The 18,695-nt window shown below is 54.2% G+C and overlaps 6 protein-coding genes across 6 annotated transcripts; 3 read left to right on the forward strand and 3 right to left on the reverse strand.

The window, feature by feature from the left end:
* Nucleotides 1–1,351: 1,351 nt before the first annotated feature.
* On the forward strand, nucleotides 1,352–2,361 carry T310_6982 (uncharacterized protein; the record flags this gene model as incomplete). Its single annotated transcript, XM_013470217.1, has 2 exons — nucleotides 1,352–1,492; nucleotides 1,546–2,361. The coding sequence occupies 2 exons, from the start codon at nucleotides 1,352–1,354 to the stop codon at nucleotides 2,359–2,361; spliced, it is 957 nt and encodes a 318-aa protein (XP_013325671.1).
* Nucleotides 2,362–3,006: 645 nt separating this feature from the next.
* On the forward strand, nucleotides 3,007–3,843 carry T310_6983 (uncharacterized protein; the record flags this gene model as incomplete). Its single annotated transcript, XM_013470218.1, has 2 exons — nucleotides 3,007–3,132; nucleotides 3,454–3,843. 2 exons carry the CDS (start codon nucleotides 3,007–3,009, stop codon nucleotides 3,841–3,843), a joined length of 516 nt encoding a protein of 171 aa, XP_013325672.1.
* Nucleotides 3,844–4,463: 620 nt separating this feature from the next.
* Nucleotides 4,464–6,640, reverse strand: T310_6984 (Heat shock protein 90; the record flags this gene model as incomplete). Its single annotated transcript, XM_013470219.1, has 2 exons — nucleotides 4,464–6,320; nucleotides 6,380–6,640. 2 exons carry the CDS (start codon nucleotides 6,638–6,640, stop codon nucleotides 4,464–4,466), a joined length of 2,118 nt encoding a protein of 705 aa, XP_013325673.1.
* A 1,998-nt stretch (nucleotides 6,641–8,638) lies between these two features.
* T310_6985 (uncharacterized protein) lies at nucleotides 8,639–11,205 on the reverse strand (the record flags this gene model as incomplete). Its single annotated transcript, XM_013470220.1, has 4 exons — nucleotides 8,639–8,815; nucleotides 9,252–9,700; nucleotides 9,993–10,442; nucleotides 10,506–11,205. 4 exons carry the CDS (start codon nucleotides 11,203–11,205, stop codon nucleotides 8,639–8,641), a joined length of 1,776 nt encoding a protein of 591 aa, XP_013325674.1.
* Nucleotides 11,206–13,045: 1,840 nt separating this feature from the next.
* Nucleotides 13,046–15,344, forward strand: T310_6986 (HLH transcription factor (PalcA); the record flags this gene model as incomplete). The annotated part of the gene is made up of 4 exons (XM_013470221.1): nucleotides 13,046–13,621; nucleotides 13,690–14,424; nucleotides 14,467–14,716; nucleotides 14,779–15,344. 4 exons carry the CDS (start codon nucleotides 13,046–13,048, stop codon nucleotides 15,342–15,344), a joined length of 2,127 nt encoding a protein of 708 aa, XP_013325675.1.
* Nucleotides 15,345–16,431: 1,087 nt separating this feature from the next.
* On the reverse strand, nucleotides 16,432–18,383 carry T310_6987 (Synaptic vesicle transporter SVOP-like transporter; the record flags this gene model as incomplete). The annotated part of the gene is made up of 5 exons (XM_013470222.1): nucleotides 16,432–17,006; nucleotides 17,080–17,529; nucleotides 17,588–17,656; nucleotides 17,718–17,958; nucleotides 18,027–18,383. 5 exons carry the CDS (start codon nucleotides 18,381–18,383, stop codon nucleotides 16,432–16,434), a joined length of 1,692 nt encoding a protein of 563 aa, XP_013325676.1.
* Between the last annotated feature and the right edge of the window lie 312 nt (nucleotides 18,384–18,695).

Raw genomic sequence — 18,695 nt, forward strand, 5'->3', positions numbered from 1 at the left:
GAATGTGCCTGGAGAACCCATACTCGATGTTTCTTCTAGAAGACTGAAAAGTAACAGAAGTATACAGCTGAGTATGGCAGTCGCTCAACTAATTGGGTTAGGAAGGTACGAAGCACAGGGCTGAAGTTAGATCGCTGATCGTCAGCGGTCCTGCCTAATCAGGATAGAGCGGGCCATCCTGTTCGCCGTCTCGGCCAATCACGGCGTCGGGATGGTGCCCGCCCCTGCCAAGGAGGCGGTCTGCCGGATGCCGCGCTAGGCTCGTTTCGGTTCCCCGCATTACCTGCCGTCGTATCTCGTATCGGTAGTACGGTACCGAGTATTGTTACGGTACTGAATTCCCACTCCATACTGTCGGGCCGCTCTGCGCGGGACGGAATAGAAATTCCCATTCCCAAATATTGCGTAGTAAATTAATCTTCCACCATCCTTGTCATCGACAAAGAAAGCTCTCCCTGGGAGGTTCGGTAGAATTTACGAAGCAAGCGCCTTTGTCATACCGGGCTGCCACCACCAGGTCGGCCTATACCATCTTGCTGCCATGCAGATGATATAGAATATTCTATACAGACACGTAAGCAGATGATAAGGCCAACGCTGCTGAATTTGATATCTACCAGCATCCATCGTCTGGAACTATCCAACATACGATTCATCCATTCTCCTGTCCGCTCACGCTAGCGTGCCATCCACGCTAGACAGCGGAGGAAAAGGCGGAGGACGTTCCAGCCACGCACCGCCGCCTCGACCACAAAGACGAGTCGCCTGCGCATCCTTTCACGTTGTCAGTCTCTAATCACATCAAAGATGGGCTGCATCTGCTGTGTGGCGCTGGCTACGGCCAGGAAGGCGGGCGACGTTATCATCCATTCCAAGGACTACTCAATAATGACTGGAATGATGACTGATCGATAGACGACGACATGAAGCAATGTGGTACAGATGCCTGCTACTGCAGGATGGTGGAGGGCTGAATCAGTGCCAATTAAGCAGTGGGGTCGGAAACACAGTGTTGGCGCTGATCGCCTCTAGCCTGTAGCCAAATGATTAGCTGGCCAGTCAGGGCGAGCCAACAACTCCCTAACTGTTGGATGCATATTAATGTCTGTCGACACCTAATTTTGGACGCTGGTTGCCTGAGCACTTGCCTGCGTCAGTTGGGCCTAGCTCCGTGCGTTGTCACAGCTTCTCGATTCTTGCTGTCGGTCTCACAATATTCTCATTCACCTCATCTCTCCGCATTTCTTTTTCTGTTATGCTGGATTGGAGGTATAAACACAGAATTCCAAAGATCGATCCATAAATGGAAGACAGATTGAAACCATCGCACAATGGACTCGAACGGATGGAGATGGACCGCGATGAACCGAACAAGAGCACGACGGAAAATACGTCGTACGTCAAGCTGTCCTCGCAGAGCGCAGTGCTGGGCGCCGATTCGATCGACGCAGCACACACCCTAAGAGCGCAGAGATCGCATGACAGCAGTGAGGTAATTAAGGCCTGATTCTGTCGTTATCGAGCATTGTCTGACGGACTCTTCAGGACCAATTATTATCCGCCCACCACCTTCCACCCCTCCCATGGAAGATCACTATCGCGATCGCCTTGCGCCGCTTCTGGCGCTGGTTTCTGACCCCTATCGGGTTCTTGGTGACCATCTACGGTCTGAATGTCGTCGCCTGGGGAGGGATGCTTTTCCTGCTGATCTGCAATGCCGCCCCGGCCATGTGCCATCCCAGCTGCAACGACATCAACTCGCCGCGCCGCATCTGGATCGAGATCGACTCGCAGATCCTGAACGCGCTCTTCTGCGTCACTGGATTTGGGCTGGCCCCGTGGCGCTTCCGCGACCTGTACTGGTGGGTGGTCTGGCGCTGCGGCAGGACCGACGAGGCACGCAGCGTAGGCATCCGACGACTGGCGGGCATCCATCGCGGATGGTATCGCTTGCCGGGCAGCGACTCCCTAGCAGGCTCAGATTCTCTCGACAGCAACAACCCCGCCGTTCCCATCCCGCCGAGCAGAATGCCCGACCCGCCGCTTACAGGCGTCTACGCGCCGCCGACGAAGCCGTGGAAGATGAGCTTTCTCATCTGGTGCAACATCTGGAACACCATCTTTCAGGCGTGTCTGGCCGGGTGCATGTGGGGGTTGAACCGGTATAACCGACCCAGCTGGACGACGGGCCTGTTCATCGCGCTGGCCTTTATCGTGGCGGGCATGGCCGGCTGGACCGAGTTCAGCGAGGGCCGGCGCGTGAAGAAGATCGAGGGAGCGCCCATGTCGGAAGAGGAGAGGCGTGCGAGAGCCCAAATGTCGGAGAAGCAGCGGCAGCTAGAAATGCATGAGCCATGCTGATCTATATATATGTGTGTATAATAATGGATATAGACATGCCGGTACGACAGGTTCAAGTTTGAGTCTGGGTTTGGATTCGATTCATGGATAAACGTTTTTTTTCTCAATAATGATCAGGATGTGTCGATTATCTGGATCCTGCAGTTCATTGTAATAACTTACGGACCTAATCGTCTTGTCAACACGGAAATTGAAGGCGATGAAAATAAGTAAAAGAAAAGTGGACCAAGATATCTCGACTTATGGGCACTAGAACGGCAGGGGGAGAGAAATGCAGTCATTCATTGTCAAAGACACGGAAACAAAAAGAAAAAAACGAACAAACTAACCTCCAGGTGAGCCAGGCCAGGCGAGACAGCTATTTTTTTTTCCCTTCGTCAACAAACTACAGTAATCCCAAGCATTGCCACAGTACATTCTCAGAGCAGGCCCGAGCAAGGCTACATGCTCAGGCGATCTGCGCATGGGACGAAAACTTCACCTCTGCAGAGTTCGACGCGCTGTCTACAAGCTGGCATACTCCCCAAATGCTAGGCGTCCGTCCGGAGATCAAGGTTGAAATGAAACACAGTTGCTATGCTCGGTATTATAAAGGCAGGCGGCAGATGCGTTGGTCTCAGCCCGGGGTATCCCATGCCTCGCATGATGTCGATTCTGGAGGACATCAAGGCCACTATTGTCCTTGTGACTCTGCAATACTACTCCTTGTTCGAGGGGATCGTCCCTTATATTATCAAGATCGAGCCCACCTTCATCGATTCACTACCAAGCGTGACATCAGACAGACCCATTCAGATGTGCAAACGGAGAACACCGTGCTTGTGGTCTGCACCTCAGGCAGCACTGGCAAGCCCAAGGGCATCATGATTGAGCATCGCGGTCTATGCACGATGAGGTATTATCGAGGGCCGATGTATATGGACCACAATGCCCGCGTCTTGCCAGCAATGCGGCTTTCAGCACTGAGCCTGCAGAAATCATCCTCATTGCGATCATGCACTCGTTTGCTGGCGTGTTCGAGGACCGTTCGGTGCAAACCTTCTTCGAGGACCACGGTCGAGAGTCCTGGGATGCTGACGTCGAGTGGGCTAGTTCACCGTCATCAGCCCTCTGCCCGTTCCCAGAGACAAGGATAGGTATCCTGTGAATACTTCAGCAGACCAAGGATCTCAGACGATGGCCATCCGGGACGTGTCCGTGGACGGGGTGGGCCGACTCGTGGGAACGCTGATCTATCATCATGCTGATGTGCCTACCGGATACGCATCGACGAGACGGCAGTCATCTCCCAGCTATGGAGACCTCCTCGCACCAGGAAGGAGTTACCTCCTCAAGAGTCTGCCTACCAGCAGAGTCACGTCAGCTGTGGAACACGATCATGTCATGTCGCTGCAATACGGCAGGCAGCACGGCTGGTCAGCAGTAGCCGCGGAAGAGGAAAAGGAAGGCATAATTAATCATCTACCATCTCTTTCGAATTAATTCATCCGAGGGAGGCAGGGATCCTAATGAGGTAAGCAACGCACCTACCTATATATATATATATGTTTCGTGATATTCATGCGCTGTTTTTCTTCACTATTTATTCATTTATTTGCTATTCATTCCATTTCAGCTATCTGTTAAGGTCAGGCATGCAGGCAAGTCAGCCAATTTCGCCAATGTCATCACGCACCACGAAGATAGACAGCCGCATATACAAACGAATCAGAAAATGACTTCGTCTGAATTTCTTTTCCGAAATAAATCACCTGGTCTAGCTCTGACTACGGAGTACTCCTTAAACAAATAAGCTTATCTCGCCCCAAGACACTAGCGTATCAAGTCTACAGACTAGTCTACGAGAAACTTATTTTGAATTGAATTATGCTTTCATTCGTCTAGTACAGACTCGAATGCAAGACAGACGAGTGCACACTTTCCGAAAGCTAAAGCGAAAAATAATAATTCATTAAACGCTCAAAACGCCAGTGTAAAATTCAAATCCACCACGTACAGGCATGAAGAAAAAAAATGATGTTTTTCGTCAAAAGCCCATTAAGCAATGTTACAACCCAGATGATATCATATCACTCTTTTTTTTTTCTTTGGCAGAACACCGTTTAGTCAACCTCCTCCATGGCGCTCTCGCCAGTCGCCTCAGCAGGAGCCTCCTCGGCCGGCTTCTGCTCGGCCGCCTCGGTCTCCTCCTCCACGTTCAGACCGAGAGACACCAGCTTGTGGATGCGCTCAGCGAAGCTGGCAGGCTCCTCAATGGTGAAGCCAGACACCAGCAGAGAGGTCTCGAAGAGCAGTTGGGTGATGGACTTGACGGTGCGGTCGTTCTCGCCGTCGGCCTCGACCTTCTTCTTGAGCTCGCGGATGATCGGGGACTTGGGCGAGATCTCAAAGGTCTTCTTGGAGGCCATGTACGAGCTCATCGAGGTGTCACGCAGAGCCTGGGCCTTCATGATACGCTCCATGTTGGCGGACCAACCGAACTGGCCGGTACGGATGGCGCAAGGAGAGCCAATCAGCTTGTGGGACACAACGACCTTCTCAACCTTGTCGCCCAGGATGTTCTTCAGGGCCTTGGCCAGACCCTCGAACTCCTTCTCCTCCTTCTCACGCTCCTTCTTCTCCTCGTCGCTCTCCTCGAGCTCGAAGTCCTTGGTAATGTCGACCAGCTTCTTGCCGTCGAACTCCTTCAGCTGAGTGAAGGCGTACTCGTCAATCGGGTCAACCAGGAACAGGACCTCGAAGTTCTTCTGCTTGAGCGTGTCGAGGAACGGAGAACGGGAAACAGCCTTGAGGGACTCGCCGGTGATGTAGTAGATCTGCTTCTGGTTCTCCTGCATGCGGGTGACGTAGTCGGTGAGCGAGGTGGTCTCGTCACCAGACTTGGTCGAGTTGAAGCGCAGCAGCTTGGCCAGAGCCTGGCGGTTCTGAGCATCCTCGTGGATACCCAGCTTGATGTTCTTGCTGAAGGCGTTGTAGAACTTGTCGAACTGCTCGCGGTCCTCGGCGATCTCGTTGAAGAGCTCGAGGGTCTTCTTGACAATGTTCTTCTTGATGACCTTCATGATCTTGTTCTGCTGCAGGGTCTCACGAGACAGGTTGAGAGGCAGGTCCTCAGAGTCGACCACACCCTTGATGAAGCCGAGCCACTCGGGAATGAGGTCGGTGGCGTCGTCGGTGATAAAGACACGGCGGACGTACAGCTTGATGTTGTTCTTTTGCTTCTTGGTCTCGAAGAGGTCGAAGGGAGCGCGCTTGGGAACGAAGAGGATGGCGCGGAACTCGAGCTGACCCTCGACGGAGAAGTGCTTGACGGCGAGGTGGTCCTCCCAGTCGTTGGAGAGGGACTTGTAGAAGGAGGCATACTCCTCCTGGGTGATGTCGGCGGGGTTGCGAGTCCAGATGGGCTTGGTCTTGTTGAGCTCCTCCTCCTCGATCTTGGACTCCTTGATCTTCTTGGTCTTCTTCTCCTTCTTCTTCTCCTCCTCCTCCTCTTCGTCGACCTCCTCAATCTTGGCCTTCTTCTCCTCGCCTTCCTCCTCCTCTTTCTTCTCCTCGGCCTCCTCGTCGGGAACCTCTTTCTCGGTCTCCTTGAGGACGTGGAGGTAGATGGGGTAGGAAATGAACTCGGAGTGCTTCTTGACGACCTCCTTGATCTTGCTCTCGTTCAGGTAGTCGGTCTGCTCATCCTTCAGGTGCAGGACCATCTTGGTACCGCGGCCCAGAGGCTCACCGTTGAGGTCGGGGGTGAGGGTGAAGGTACCACCGGCGCTGGACTCCCAGATGTACTGGTCGTCATCGTTGTGCTTGGAGATGACGGTGACCTTGTCCGCCACCAGGTAGGCCGAGTAGAAACCGACACCGAACTGGCCGATCATGGAGATATCAGCACCAGCAGAGAGGGCCTCCATGAACTGCTTGGTGCCAGAGCGGGCAATGGTACCCAGGTTGTTGATCAGATCCTAGCTTGGTATTAGCGTCCGGTTCGATATTGTTCCAATTGCTGTGGACAAGTACTTACCGCCTTGGTCATACCAATACCAGTGTCGCGGATGGTGATGGTCTTGGCCTCCTTGTCGGGGATGATGTCGATGCGGAGGTCCTTGCCCGTGTCGAGCTTGGACGGGTCCGACAGGGCCTCATAGCGGATCTTGTCGAGGGCATCGGAGGCGTTGGAGATCAGCTCTCGCAGGAAGATCTCCTTGTTGGAGTAGACGGTGTTGATGATCAGAGACAGCAGCTGAGAGATCTCAGCCTGGAACTCGAAGGTCTCGGAGGCCATGGCTGTAGTGTGAGGGAGAAAAGGGTATCCTAAGAGTGCAGGGTCAGAAACTGAGAGCGCAGCAGCAAGCGAGGAATTGCAGCGCCTTTTAAGAGCTGCAGGCGGCGAACAGTCACCGGAGCGCGGCGACCCAGTGGGCACTTACAGATAGAAGGATCGAGGGGATTCAGGAAAATGAAAGGAAGAATCACGAGACAACCAGAAACTTTTGAATCAAAGTGCTGGTCCGAAGAGCAAGAAACAGTCAGTAGTAGGCAGAGGGAGGAATGTGGGAGAGACTGAGGAGAGAAAAAAGTGAGGGAGGAAGAAGAGCAGGAGGAGCTTCCTGGTCTTTCATAAGGCGGTCGCAGAGCAGCCGCAGCGGCGGGCGTTTCTACAGAAATCCAGCAACTTCCACGCTCTCCGCCATCCGCTAAGCCCGATCGGGCCAGTTCGCAGGCGCCTTCAAGGTTCGCCTTCTGCGCTCGCTCGCTCCGCCCCGGGTGCGCTGCGGTGCCACAGCTGCTGCGTTTTTGCCTCTCCCGTTGGCCGTTCGGTCGTTTTTTCTGCTCTGTTCACTGCTTGCCAGCTGCAAGCCTGCGTCCTGATTCGCTCCGGACAGGTCACCTGTGCTTGGAGACGCTGGCCACATCGATCCCTCCACTAGCCCCTCCTGCTGGCGATTCCTCCCCTCGGTGCTGCCCTCCCATCTAGAACGTTCCGCTCCACCTGCCACCGACGGAACCAGTGACCGGCGCCCGGGAAACCAGCCCAACAGATCCCTTCAGAATTTTCTAGCTAAGCGTCTGCTCTCCTTTTCGTGTGCAGGTAGGGCAGGCAGGTCACTGACCTGTATTCACGGCCTAGCAGCATAGGGCTTGCTTGAAAACCATTGACTTCCGTTTTCGCACATGTCACGTGCTTGCGAGAATCGTGAACACACTGCATCTTAAATAATATCCTAGTAAGGAATACGGAGTAAGGCAAGAATTATACGGCCCACGGAAGGGAATTCGAGTGCGGATGACAGAGCTACCTAAAATATGGAGTACGGAAAAGAAGATATAGTCGATAGTCGATAGTCGATATAGGTGGGGAGCCTGTCGAGACAGACATGTAGTACAGACTATTATAAGAAAGTAGCACAAATATTTATCTTCTGCCAAGCGTAATTACGACTGCATTGAAAGAAGCTGCTAGCCAGAATCCCTCCATTCATTCACTCATTCTTTTCAATAATAAGAATAATGTGACAGGTCTCACCCGCAATACTATACCTATAGTACAGAGTATAGTATCAATTATGCAGCCGTGCAGACGAACACACAAAACTAAAATTAAATCAGATCCCTCCTTAGATTGCCTAGACGTGGCGGCGATTATTTGCCCGAACCCCAAGGCTGCTGCTGCTGCTGCTGCTGCTGGGCAACAGCCAATCGGACCGATTATGCGGCCGCAGAGGTACCTAACCACCACCAAGTTCCTTTCCAATTCCAGCTACAGAATAAATAATACAAACCAAGCATTATTATTATTATTGCAGGTTCTTCGCAAAAGATGCTTACTTGGTCTTTTATGCTAAGGATTCTGTTTTTTTTTTTATATCCCTTTCTACGGAGTAGGTACTATCTACAAAGGCACGTGATACTGTTCAAAAACGGAAATTACTTTTTTATAGTAGACGAGCTCCGTTCATTTAAAACAAGCTCTGAATTCGTTTTATCTGACTATCGGGATTGCTAGTAGAAACAGAGCTATCTAGTAGCAGGTCTCTATCCTAGCTGCTAATATACTGCTCTCCTTTTTCTCGCTTGGGTTCTGCGCTTGGACAAATGCAGAACACGGCAGAAGATAACAAAAATCCAGGACACAATGAAAATGGGAGGGAGCGCCCATGGAGCGGTGAGGTGGAGAAAAGGGTAAGGGAGGGGTGAAAATTATTAACCAAATATCGCCTGTCATACGCCGCATTCATGATCGTGAGAAGTATTATAGGGTAGTAAGAAGAAGAAAAGATCGTCAAGGGAGATCGTAAGAGGTGGAATGGCAAGAAATCGGCGCATATCGTGCCAGTTCTTGACCACTTATGACGGAAACGCGCAAACGAAGGACAAACTTTCGCAACGCCATGGAATGCTGCCTTACCCCAATCCAATGCAGGTGATTAAGATGCGCGGCCGATTCATCCTGATCATGCTGATCACTTTTTGTAGGTACTCACGCAACAACGTAGTTGTACAGTACAGTACAAGGGGATCCTGTCCTGCCAGAGTTCTAGTGTCCAGTGCTGAACCAGTTAAACCGCCATTCGGAAAGGTTCTGGGACGGTAGACACCAGAACTTTGCGAGCCAGAGGGCCAGCCCTCCGACCACTCCAAAGCTGCCCACGACCTGGAGGATAATCCATCCCCGTCGCCGGAGATCGTCATTCCACTGTACCAGCCCGAGCGGATCGTGGGGACTCAGGCTGGCAAGACGGTACTGCCCGTGCTGCCCACTGGAGGTCCGCACCACAACGCCTCCAGTCTTCTTGTCCGATTCAAGAGACCAGCCGGGGAAGCCCGGCGTTTGCGTGATTGGAACGAGGGTGCCATCGACAACACATTCGCTCAGTCGTTCCGTCAACCATTACCGCCCGCTCTCCTCGTGCCAGAGCAGCGTATCTCTCGCGCTCGTTTTGAAGACTCTGCTGGAGGTCGGCTGCCCACTTGGCCAGCCGCGCTTGGGCCAGCTTCTCTTCCCGTTGGGTATAGTCCGCGACGCGGGCCATGGTGTAGCTGGAAGAGCCATCCACTGGGTACGAAGTCACAACGTGGGGGACGGAGCCCTGAGGGGAGGTCGAGCCACCAGGGCTCGTGGAGCCACGGAGCAACGTACTTGGCCCAACCGCGTAACGCTGTTGCGTCGAGAGATCCCGACTCTGCATCAACTTCCTAGCCGCCGAATGCCGCAGCCAGGCCATGTTATCACGATCAAACAGCTTCTCGATCAGGGTCTGGAGCTCGGAAGGGACCAATGGCTGTACGTAGTCCGGGCTCATCAGAATGCTAGCATCCATATTTTCGTCATCGCTTGATTTAGCTGAAGAGACCGCAAACGGTGGCTGAGAAGCAAGACTATCTTGTTCTTGCCATGGCGTCTCTCCAAACAGAAAAGGTCGAACGCCCGCTTTCTGGATCTCTGCGTGGAAGGCTCTCTTCAAGGAATCGATCTGAGAAGGAGACAACAAGTCTGCCTTCGAGATCAGAGGGATAACATTGCTCAGCTCACAGAGCTTGCTAATGCAATCGATATCCGTAGCAAGAGTGTCTGCACCGTATCGAAGCTGATTAGAACCGCGAGGATCACGAATAGACGACGGTAGAGACCATACCTTCAGAAATGAGGTAGAGAACGGCGTCCACTTGGGAGCCGCCATTCCCACCCAGCAGGTTCTGCAGATCGTTGTTGGACGTCTTGACAGCCTCCACCGCACGGGCGAGCTGCTGCCTCATGTACTGCGCAATCGCATGAGTCTGGACCGTTCGACTCACCGAGGATCCCGGGGTATCGACGAAGCAAAGGTTCCTCTCCAGCACAACCTCACCCGTGCTTTTTCGCCGTCGAAGGACGCGGGAATCTTCGAGGTCGGACCACCATGAAGGATAGGGCTTGGTGCTCGCGTAGATTTCGGAGAGGGTTACCGTGCTGGGAGCGTGCTTTGGTCCAGACCTGGACCGCGATCGTGAGGCTTCGGAAGAGCGAGGTTGCTCCATCGGGTCAACGTGAACGATGTCTTCGCAGGCTTGGACGATCGACTTGATCAAGGACGATTTCCCGGAACCTAGCCTCATCAGTCAATGCCTTAACGCCTCATGCGTCCGTATGTTTGAGGCTAAACACTTACCCGCCGCCCCAGCCACCAGGATCTTGAACCGGCCAAAGCTCTTCCCCCGTTCTGTGAAAGGTCGCCTGCTGGGCATGCGAATACTGGGCATGATCAGTTGGGACGCGCTATCGTGGACTGGTTCCGGAGGTTCGAGGGGTTCCTCCTCCTCTCCTCCGGACGCAATTGCCTGGCTGCTGATCTCATCCGTGATGGAGATATCGTCCAGGTGTTTGAGCGACCGCGTCGAGGTTGACTTGGGGCTGCTGGGCAGGGATAAAGGGTCCTCGGGCGAAGCGGCATCGATGGGAGAGAGCGAACGGGAGGAGGGACCGACGTTTGGGGAGATTCGCACATGTGCACTCGGCGAGAAGGCGTCTATCCTCTCGTCATGTTGGAGGAGATCGGATGGCTTAAGGGTGGATCTCCGCTGAGCGGGGGCAGACAAGTCGGTATCATCACTTGCGTCTCTGGGACCGTCCGGGATCGAGCCGGGACTGTCGACACTGCCGATGGTCTCCTCCAGACTTTGGACGCCGTACATGCTGTCCCGCGAGGAAGGGGATTCGGTGGCAGATGCGTCATCTCCGTCAGGCTCGCGGGCGAGGAAGAAGGTCGTGGGGGCAGCAGCCTGATTATCGGACCAGGGCGGAACGGCATGCTCGGCGAAGGAAGGCTTGCGAGGAGGGGACGGGAGGACGTCAGGCACGGCCGGACGCATGGCTGCAGGCGACGTGCTGTTATAGGAGGGTCATCGAAAGCAGATGCAGCTCGCACCTGAGACAGAGAGGGCGAAGACGAAGGCGCAGGCAGACGGCGGGAGAAGCAGGACGGAGTGGTTATCGCTATCAACGGCTATCGGGCGTCATTGTCCATGAGCAGCAGCTGACTCGCTTGACCCCGCGTCTGGCGCGGACGTTGATCCGCCGGGCGGCCTGGCAGCCTGAGGCCGCTGTTTGCCTGGTTTGCAGTGGCCGTTGCTAACCTGCTGCCGGAGAAGCCAGCCGAAGATGATCGCGATCCTCTGCACCGATCTCCGGTCCCGCTGCGTCCTATTTTTATTATTCATCCCAGTCCGTAACCGGAAGTCCTGGGCCTCGACAGCGTCCTGCACAATAAAGTAGGTGTGCCTGCTGGCCTCTGCAGTGTGACGCATGTTGCTCCTTGTGGTCGCTGCACGCTGAAGGAGCTGGCTGAGTCAGCTCCCCCAGTCCGCCCCGTGACCGCCCCGGACTGGCAGTCCGTCCTCTCCCCTCCCTCTCCCACCCAGAGAGGCAGCCTCGAAGTGGCTCAGATGACGGTCTTTTTTTTTTCTTTAGTTTTTAGCCATGCCGTAACAGCCTCGGCCAGGATTACTCTGACTGCAGAAGAAGGACCTGCAGGTAGGTGTGGCGTTGACCTGAGCTTCCCCACCAGGCCCATGCTTATCGAGCGGCGTTATCGAGCCGCTGGCCTTTGCTGAAGGACCGCCTTAGCCGCTACTGGCGCTGCGAAGTCGAATCTCCCCCAGTCCGCGGATTTTCCCGAAAATGACTTCCAAGGCAGGCCTGCTCGCAACAAAATTTTCGCTGCTTCTGGAACCATGGCACCCCCTCCAGCGTTTCTCCACCCTCCCCTTTCGTCTTTTTTTTCCTGGCCGCCTGTATGGAGTACACCCACAGGAATATTCGTCTGTGGGAGGAACACTCCGTCCCCAGTTAGGTACCTGCCTAGGTAGGCAGGTATGTGCACACGTTCCCGCGGCTCGCGGGACAGAATGATAAAAAAAATTAACAAAATTCATTTTTATTGTCTTATACAGAGTACCATGGTTTACTCTGGCGGGAAAGTCTGATGGCTCGTACTAGCCGCCTACTTAAGATGACGGAGGACGATTAGCCTCCAGCGTCGTCGAGCAGCGATCACTGGGTGGCGTTGGCAGAACCCCCTGAGGTAGAAGACGCCAGGGCCGCTCGAGCAGTCCCAGCAGCAGCAGGCAGAGCTCTCTGGGTCTTCCAATCCGCGTCCTGCCAGAGCTCTGCGTCGTCTGCTGATTTGCCGGCGCGCGCAGGCCAGTGCTGCGATCGGTCCCAGGGTTTGGGAGCGCACTGCCTGGGCCGAGCAAATCGACGGCGACTGACGGGCTCTGAGGGGGCCTTGCTCAGCGCCTGCTGGCCCATGCCGAGTATAACCAACGCAACTAACTCGCCGTAGTTAATAACCGGACCGCGTCCCAGCTTCCCTTCCCGTCGCCCACCTCGCTGGTTGGTAGCTGGGCCTGCCCACCGTCAGCGACCGACAGCAACACAAAGTCGCTCGCTCTCTCCTCTCGTCTTCACATTCATCTCAATACCACCATCGATCGCCTTCCAGTGACTGGCAATTCTGATCCCGAACGCGCGCATCATGGACAGCAGACCTGCGTTCTGAACCGCCGCCCACCGTTGACGCCGCAGTGCCACCTGCGGCACCCAATTCCATCTCGCCGAACGGGACGAGTTTTGTCACGACGGAACCGGCCTCAGCTCTCGCCCTGCTGCACCACGCTTCCCTGCCATTGCGCTCCCCCATCGTCGTCCATCATGACAATGGATCACGACGCGTCCATCTCGTGGTCGGAGCCCCTTCCGGAGGAGTCGCTCATGTCCACCGCCAACGAAGATGAGTTCTCCAACTTCCTGGAATTCGGCATCAATTTCCCCGATCTGGAGGGGCACGGCTCGGCGCCGCCTCAACATCAGCGCACCATGCAGAATGCCGATAACCACATCCCTGCCTCCATGGCCGACGATAGCGTCAATCGGATGGACACCGACCCGACGACGCAGCCGCCGCAGTATGCCTCCATGGTCGGGGATCATGTTGCCATGAACCTGCACGACAACGCTCAGGCCCAAAGCCAAGCATTCCACTTCTCCCACGAACAGCAGCATCAGCAACACCAGCATCCTGCACCCCAGCACGAACAACACCCGCATCACCCTCCGAAGCAAACTCCGCAAGAGCATGCTGCCAACCACAACTTCTCTCATGGCCAGCACGTAATTCCCCCGACCCCGAATAGCATCGAGCTCCATGGTGGTGCAGCCCGGTATCCTCAGCGCGTCGAATCGGGCCATGACATGTACGATCGCTACGGGCAGATGAATGAGGACCAGGTAAGGCGAATTGTTCCGGATTCAATGGCTATCTGAGAGCACTTGTGGCTAATTGACCACCTCCGCAGACGGCCTTCTACACCCCTCTCGTCTCTCCCGCCATGACACCCTTAGAGACGCAATTCCGTATGCCCGAATATACAATTCCTGGCGAATACTTTACCCCTCTCACCTCGCCCGCTTTGGAAGCCCAAAACTCCAACCCCAATGGCTACTCCTTTCAGACGACGCAGCCCCCAAGCGGTGGCTATGTGCAGTCGCCCGTCGATGCCAATGCCACATCCGCACCATCTTCCCCCGGTGTTCTCAGAAAACAGCGGCGTCGTCCGTCCATCGCCACAAGAACGCCGGGACGGGCGGCTAAGGCGTCTCCCTCCATCCAGCCCAAGAACCGGCGGAAGCAGGCTGTGAGTGCACAGCTCGCAGATGACGTCGCCCAGGCTCTCAGTCAGGACCAGACTGGCAGTCGTCCAACCACCAGTGGAGCCAGTTCGCTCCGTTATGACAGCCATGAGAGTTCGGGTCAGGATTCTGTATCTCCGGAGCCCATCTCGGAGCCGTTGATGCCTCCACCCGCGCTGCCGCCGACCCGCAAGTCGCCGGCCATGGGACCGCAGATCACCCAGCCCAGGACGAGCGAACCTGCAACCCCGGCGACGCTGATGCGGATCCAGAACCGGCAGCACATGCAAGATCCGTCCGGTCAATTCTCGGGGTACGCAGGCATGGTTACCAGCCAACCCCAGGATGAGCCGATGGAGGATGTCCAGCTTCCAGAAGCGGTGACGGATACGAGACCCCAAGTGAGTCGCATCGATACGTCGGTCAATAATACAACCGGGCAGGTGCCTCCAGCATCTTCTTCCAAGTCCACGCCCTCCGTGGAGCCCAAGTCGGCTTCCGAAAAACCGCCGTCTGGATCCGTGACGCCGAGTCCTCACCAGGGAGCTATGGCCTCACCGAGTGGACCGGTTCCCAAGAAGTCGGAGACGAAGGCTCCAGTGAGTCGAAAGCGACAGAGCGTCAGTTCTCATATCAGTCCAGCTCTACGGCCTCGGATAAGCCCCAGCATTCAGCCTTTGGTGCGCGGTGATAGTAAGTCTCACCTTAACCTCTTTTCTGTTCTCTATTGTTATACTAACACAATATGTTTGCAGCCGGTATGTCGAGCGAGACTTCGGCGTTATATCTGGCTTCCAAATCGAACTATCAGCATATCTTGGATGGCACTGTGTTGCCTGGTGTCACGTATCCCGAGACGCTGGCCGAGAACCTGAGCTCGAAACGCACCAATCACAAACTGGCGGAACAGGGTCGGAGAAATCGTATCAACACCGCTCTCAAAGAGATCGAATCGCTTCTACCGCCCGGTTTTGCCCAGGAGAGGCTCAGCCAGCGGAACGAAGCCAAAGGCGATGGCCAGGGAACCCCAAACACGAAGAATGGGGAAAAGGAGAAAGAAAAGAGTACCCATCAGACGATCAGCAAGGCCAGCACGGTGGAGCTGGCTATTGACTACATCAAGTTGCTGAAGAAGGAACTGGAGGAGACGAAGGCCCAGCTCAAGGCTGCAGAATCGAAACTAGCCGGGAAACCCGCCGACGGTGCGGATACGGAGAGCAAGACGGGGCCTGGAACCGGCAGTGAGGCAGATGCAGAGGCAGAGGCAGAGGCAAAAGAGCCCAACGCCACATCGACGCCTGTGGAAACGACGACAGCGTGACTGAATTTGGAGTCAGATTTGATGTGATGACATTTGACGATGTATGAAGCTGGGATCCACGGATACACGGTGAGACAATGGGAGCGATTCGGCTTGGGACTGGGAAAGAGATCATGTTCTTTTTTTTTTCTTTTTTAACTATCGAGTGTTTCAAGTCAATCTGTTTTCTTGTTCTCCCGACCTTTGTTGTCGGAGACTAATATGTCGTGGGTTGTTACTCTGCCAGGTTCCTGTATGCTGCGTTCCGGCCCTGAACGCTCTTTTTGTCCCTGGCTCTGATGGGTTCTTCTTTTTTTTTTTACCTGATAATTGCTATACACCGGTTGCATGATATTTGTGTGTGGTTGAGGCGTCTTGGATCTGATCTGTTGATACTCCGTTTTTCCTCATTGCTATTCCCATGTTCTTTGTCTTTTTTGTTCCAAGGAACGGATTCGCATGTTCTTTTTTTCTCTATATATCTATCCAGGGCGGCTCTTGTGAAACAAATCTATCCAATTCATGCAATTTTGTAAACAAATGAATATGAGCAAAAACTGTTCTCGAAAACTTGCTTCGCAAGTATATAAACTGAAAACAAAAAACAAACCAAAAACAACACAAAATACCAGGGACTCCATGCAAACCAAACCAGTCTAGTTCTTCCGACATATCCACAAAAATCCAGAAAACCTGGTCATTCATGACTGAACAGCACTTTTTGTAATCAACCAACCTGAGAAATCAACTTGGGTAATCAACCTTTCTATGCACAACACACGGGTTAAAAAACGAAGAACCAATAATGGATGATGGATGCAAGCAAAGAGTAAAAAAATGGGGTATCTGTGCTGGTGTGATCGTGTCAATCTATCAATGTGTTTCTATGTGTAAATGATATGTCCTTGGGAGAAAAGAAGAAGTCCCCGTGACCACCGCGGGGGTGGACAGGTGACTTGGTAACGTGCCAACTCGACTCGCCTTTTTCTCTGCGCGCCATGATGCACTGGATGAACAACATCGTGAACTCGACCAATCAGTCGTGTTTTTTTTTCGAGGCCTTTCATCAGGGTGGATGCATCATTGATCGATAGGTAGTGTTTTTTTTTTAGTTGGACGCCTTCTGCGCCTCCGCCGCCTTTTTGTTTTTGAGCCTTTGAGCCCTCTCCAGCCGCCATGAAGCACCGTACTTCAGCTCAATGAGAAGCAGCGGCGAGAAGACGGCCGTGATTCCGGCCAGCAGGAGGAAGGTGTATTTGGGCGTGAGGGCCTCGATCATGGGCTCGACGACGGCCACACCGGCCGCGCCGACGGAGCAGCGCATCAGGTTGTTGACGGCCGTGGCGCTGGCGCTCTTGCCCGGGTACAGGTCGATGACCAGGGCGCTGTTGACGCTGAAGACGGAAGTCGCGGCGAACGCGATCAGGTACTGCAGGATGACGGGCGCGGCGAGATGCGTCTCAAGCGAGAAGCCGTACGCCGTCGTCGCCGCCACGAAGATCAGGATGATCCACCAGTTGTTGCGCAGCCGTGCGTATTCGATGGGGAAGTCCTCGTGCGACTTGGTGTTGATGCGCGTCTCGGTTGGGAGGCCGTGGCTCTTGCAGTATTCCACCTCTGTCCGGCGGTGGTCGCGGTCCATCAGCCATCCGGTCGCGAATGAGCCTGACATACATCCGGCACCTGTTTGGGTCAAAAACATGTCAGATTGATGTTACAATGATTGACTCGTTCGAGTGACGCGTTAGACACTTACCATTGGCCAGGAACGTGAGACCAATCTCGAGCGAGTTGAGGTTGTACACATCCTGGAACAGGCCCGTCGTACTCGATGTCACCATACTCCAGACGGTGTACACGATGCTACCGAAGAAGAGCGTGATGAACACGTCCTTCTCGCTCAGGAAGATCAGTGGCGCAAAGATGGTGGACAGTTTCACACCAGACCGTTTGCCATCGGGCTGGGCGGCATCGTTGACATTCGGCTGCTCGACGAAGAGATAAATGACCGGCTTGTGAAGCCAGCTGGTGAGACGGACACTGCCATTCCCCGCGATCGAGCGCAGGGTTTCCGGCAGGAATAAGATGATGGTCAGGAGACTGAAGCCTCCAAACGCGGTCAAGAACCAGAAAATCGACGTGTAGCCGCAGAATTGTGTCAGGATACCGCCGAACACGGGGCCGACGGCCTGGCCCAGCATGCGAACTGCCATTTTTGTCAGCGATCACAACTCATAACTCTAAAGAAGTCGTTTTGGACTTACTTCCGCCGAAGGCTCCCACCAGTCCTCCTCTTTCCGCCGATGTCGTGATATCGCCAATCACTCCGGCGCCTGGAGAAGATTTAGCCTGTTGTTCATGACAGCCTCGTAACGGTTGGATCGGAATACTCACCAATGGAAATGGTGGCGGCGCTGCCACCTGCCTGCAGCGCTCGGAATACCATCACTTCCGCATAGTTTTTCGCCACTCCGAGGACGATATTGGCGATGAGGTACACGATAAAAGTTCCGACGAAGATGGGTCTTCTGCCTATGGCGTCTGCCAAGGACCCCCAGAATGATGGAGCGATGCCTTGGACGATCATATACACGGTAATGGTCAAACTGGCCAGGGACATGGACACGTGGAGTTCCTACAGCCATGATTTGTCAGCGATCTGTCATTCCCAAACTTGGAAAATGGTGTGCATCTGTCACTCACCCTGGAGACGTCGCCAAGAGCGGGGAAGTAGATATTGGATGACAGCGGCGAAAACAACGCAGCCAGCGAGACGATGTACACCATCTGCTTCTTACGTGATCGGCTGAACACATGGTACGGCGGTGACTGGGCAGGAGGATCTGGACCCTTTTCGAGATCTTTGGGGGAGGTATCGGGCGTGCATAGCGGTGGAGATTGAAACTCTGGCTCCTTCCGATCCTTGTCCTTGGCGATGTTGACGTTGGTGTTGGAGAGGTTCACGAGCGTCGTGAACGAGGATGCGGAGGAGAATGGGACAGGTGTTGGACTCTGATTTGGAGTTGTTGGAGTTCGTGGAGTCTGGATGTCTCGCTCCATGATCTCTGTGGCTGTGATGTGAAGATCACCTCTCTTGGCAAGATCAACATCCAGGTCTGTCTGAGGCATGATATGATTGTTCTCCTCGTGCTCAGTATTGGATATCCGGAAAATTCTAATGCTCGCTTGGAGGAAGAAACTTGAGACGGAAAAAAGGAAGGGATGATCTTATGCTTGCCAAGGGATTGTACTCTGTATATATTCTCGGAGGGGGACCAGGGAGTCACAACCATCGCCAGGCATTTAGGCTGCCCTCGCTAACGTCCGGGTGTACCTTAGATCGATCGGAACACCCAGTGTTCCACGGCCCGG

The sequence above is a fragment of the Rasamsonia emersonii genome, assembly GCF_000968595.1.
Source record: "Rasamsonia emersonii CBS 393.64 chromosome Unknown ctg1118621760484, whole genome shotgun sequence".
NCBI lineage: Eukaryota > Fungi > Ascomycota > Eurotiomycetes > Eurotiales > Trichocomaceae > Rasamsonia > Rasamsonia emersonii.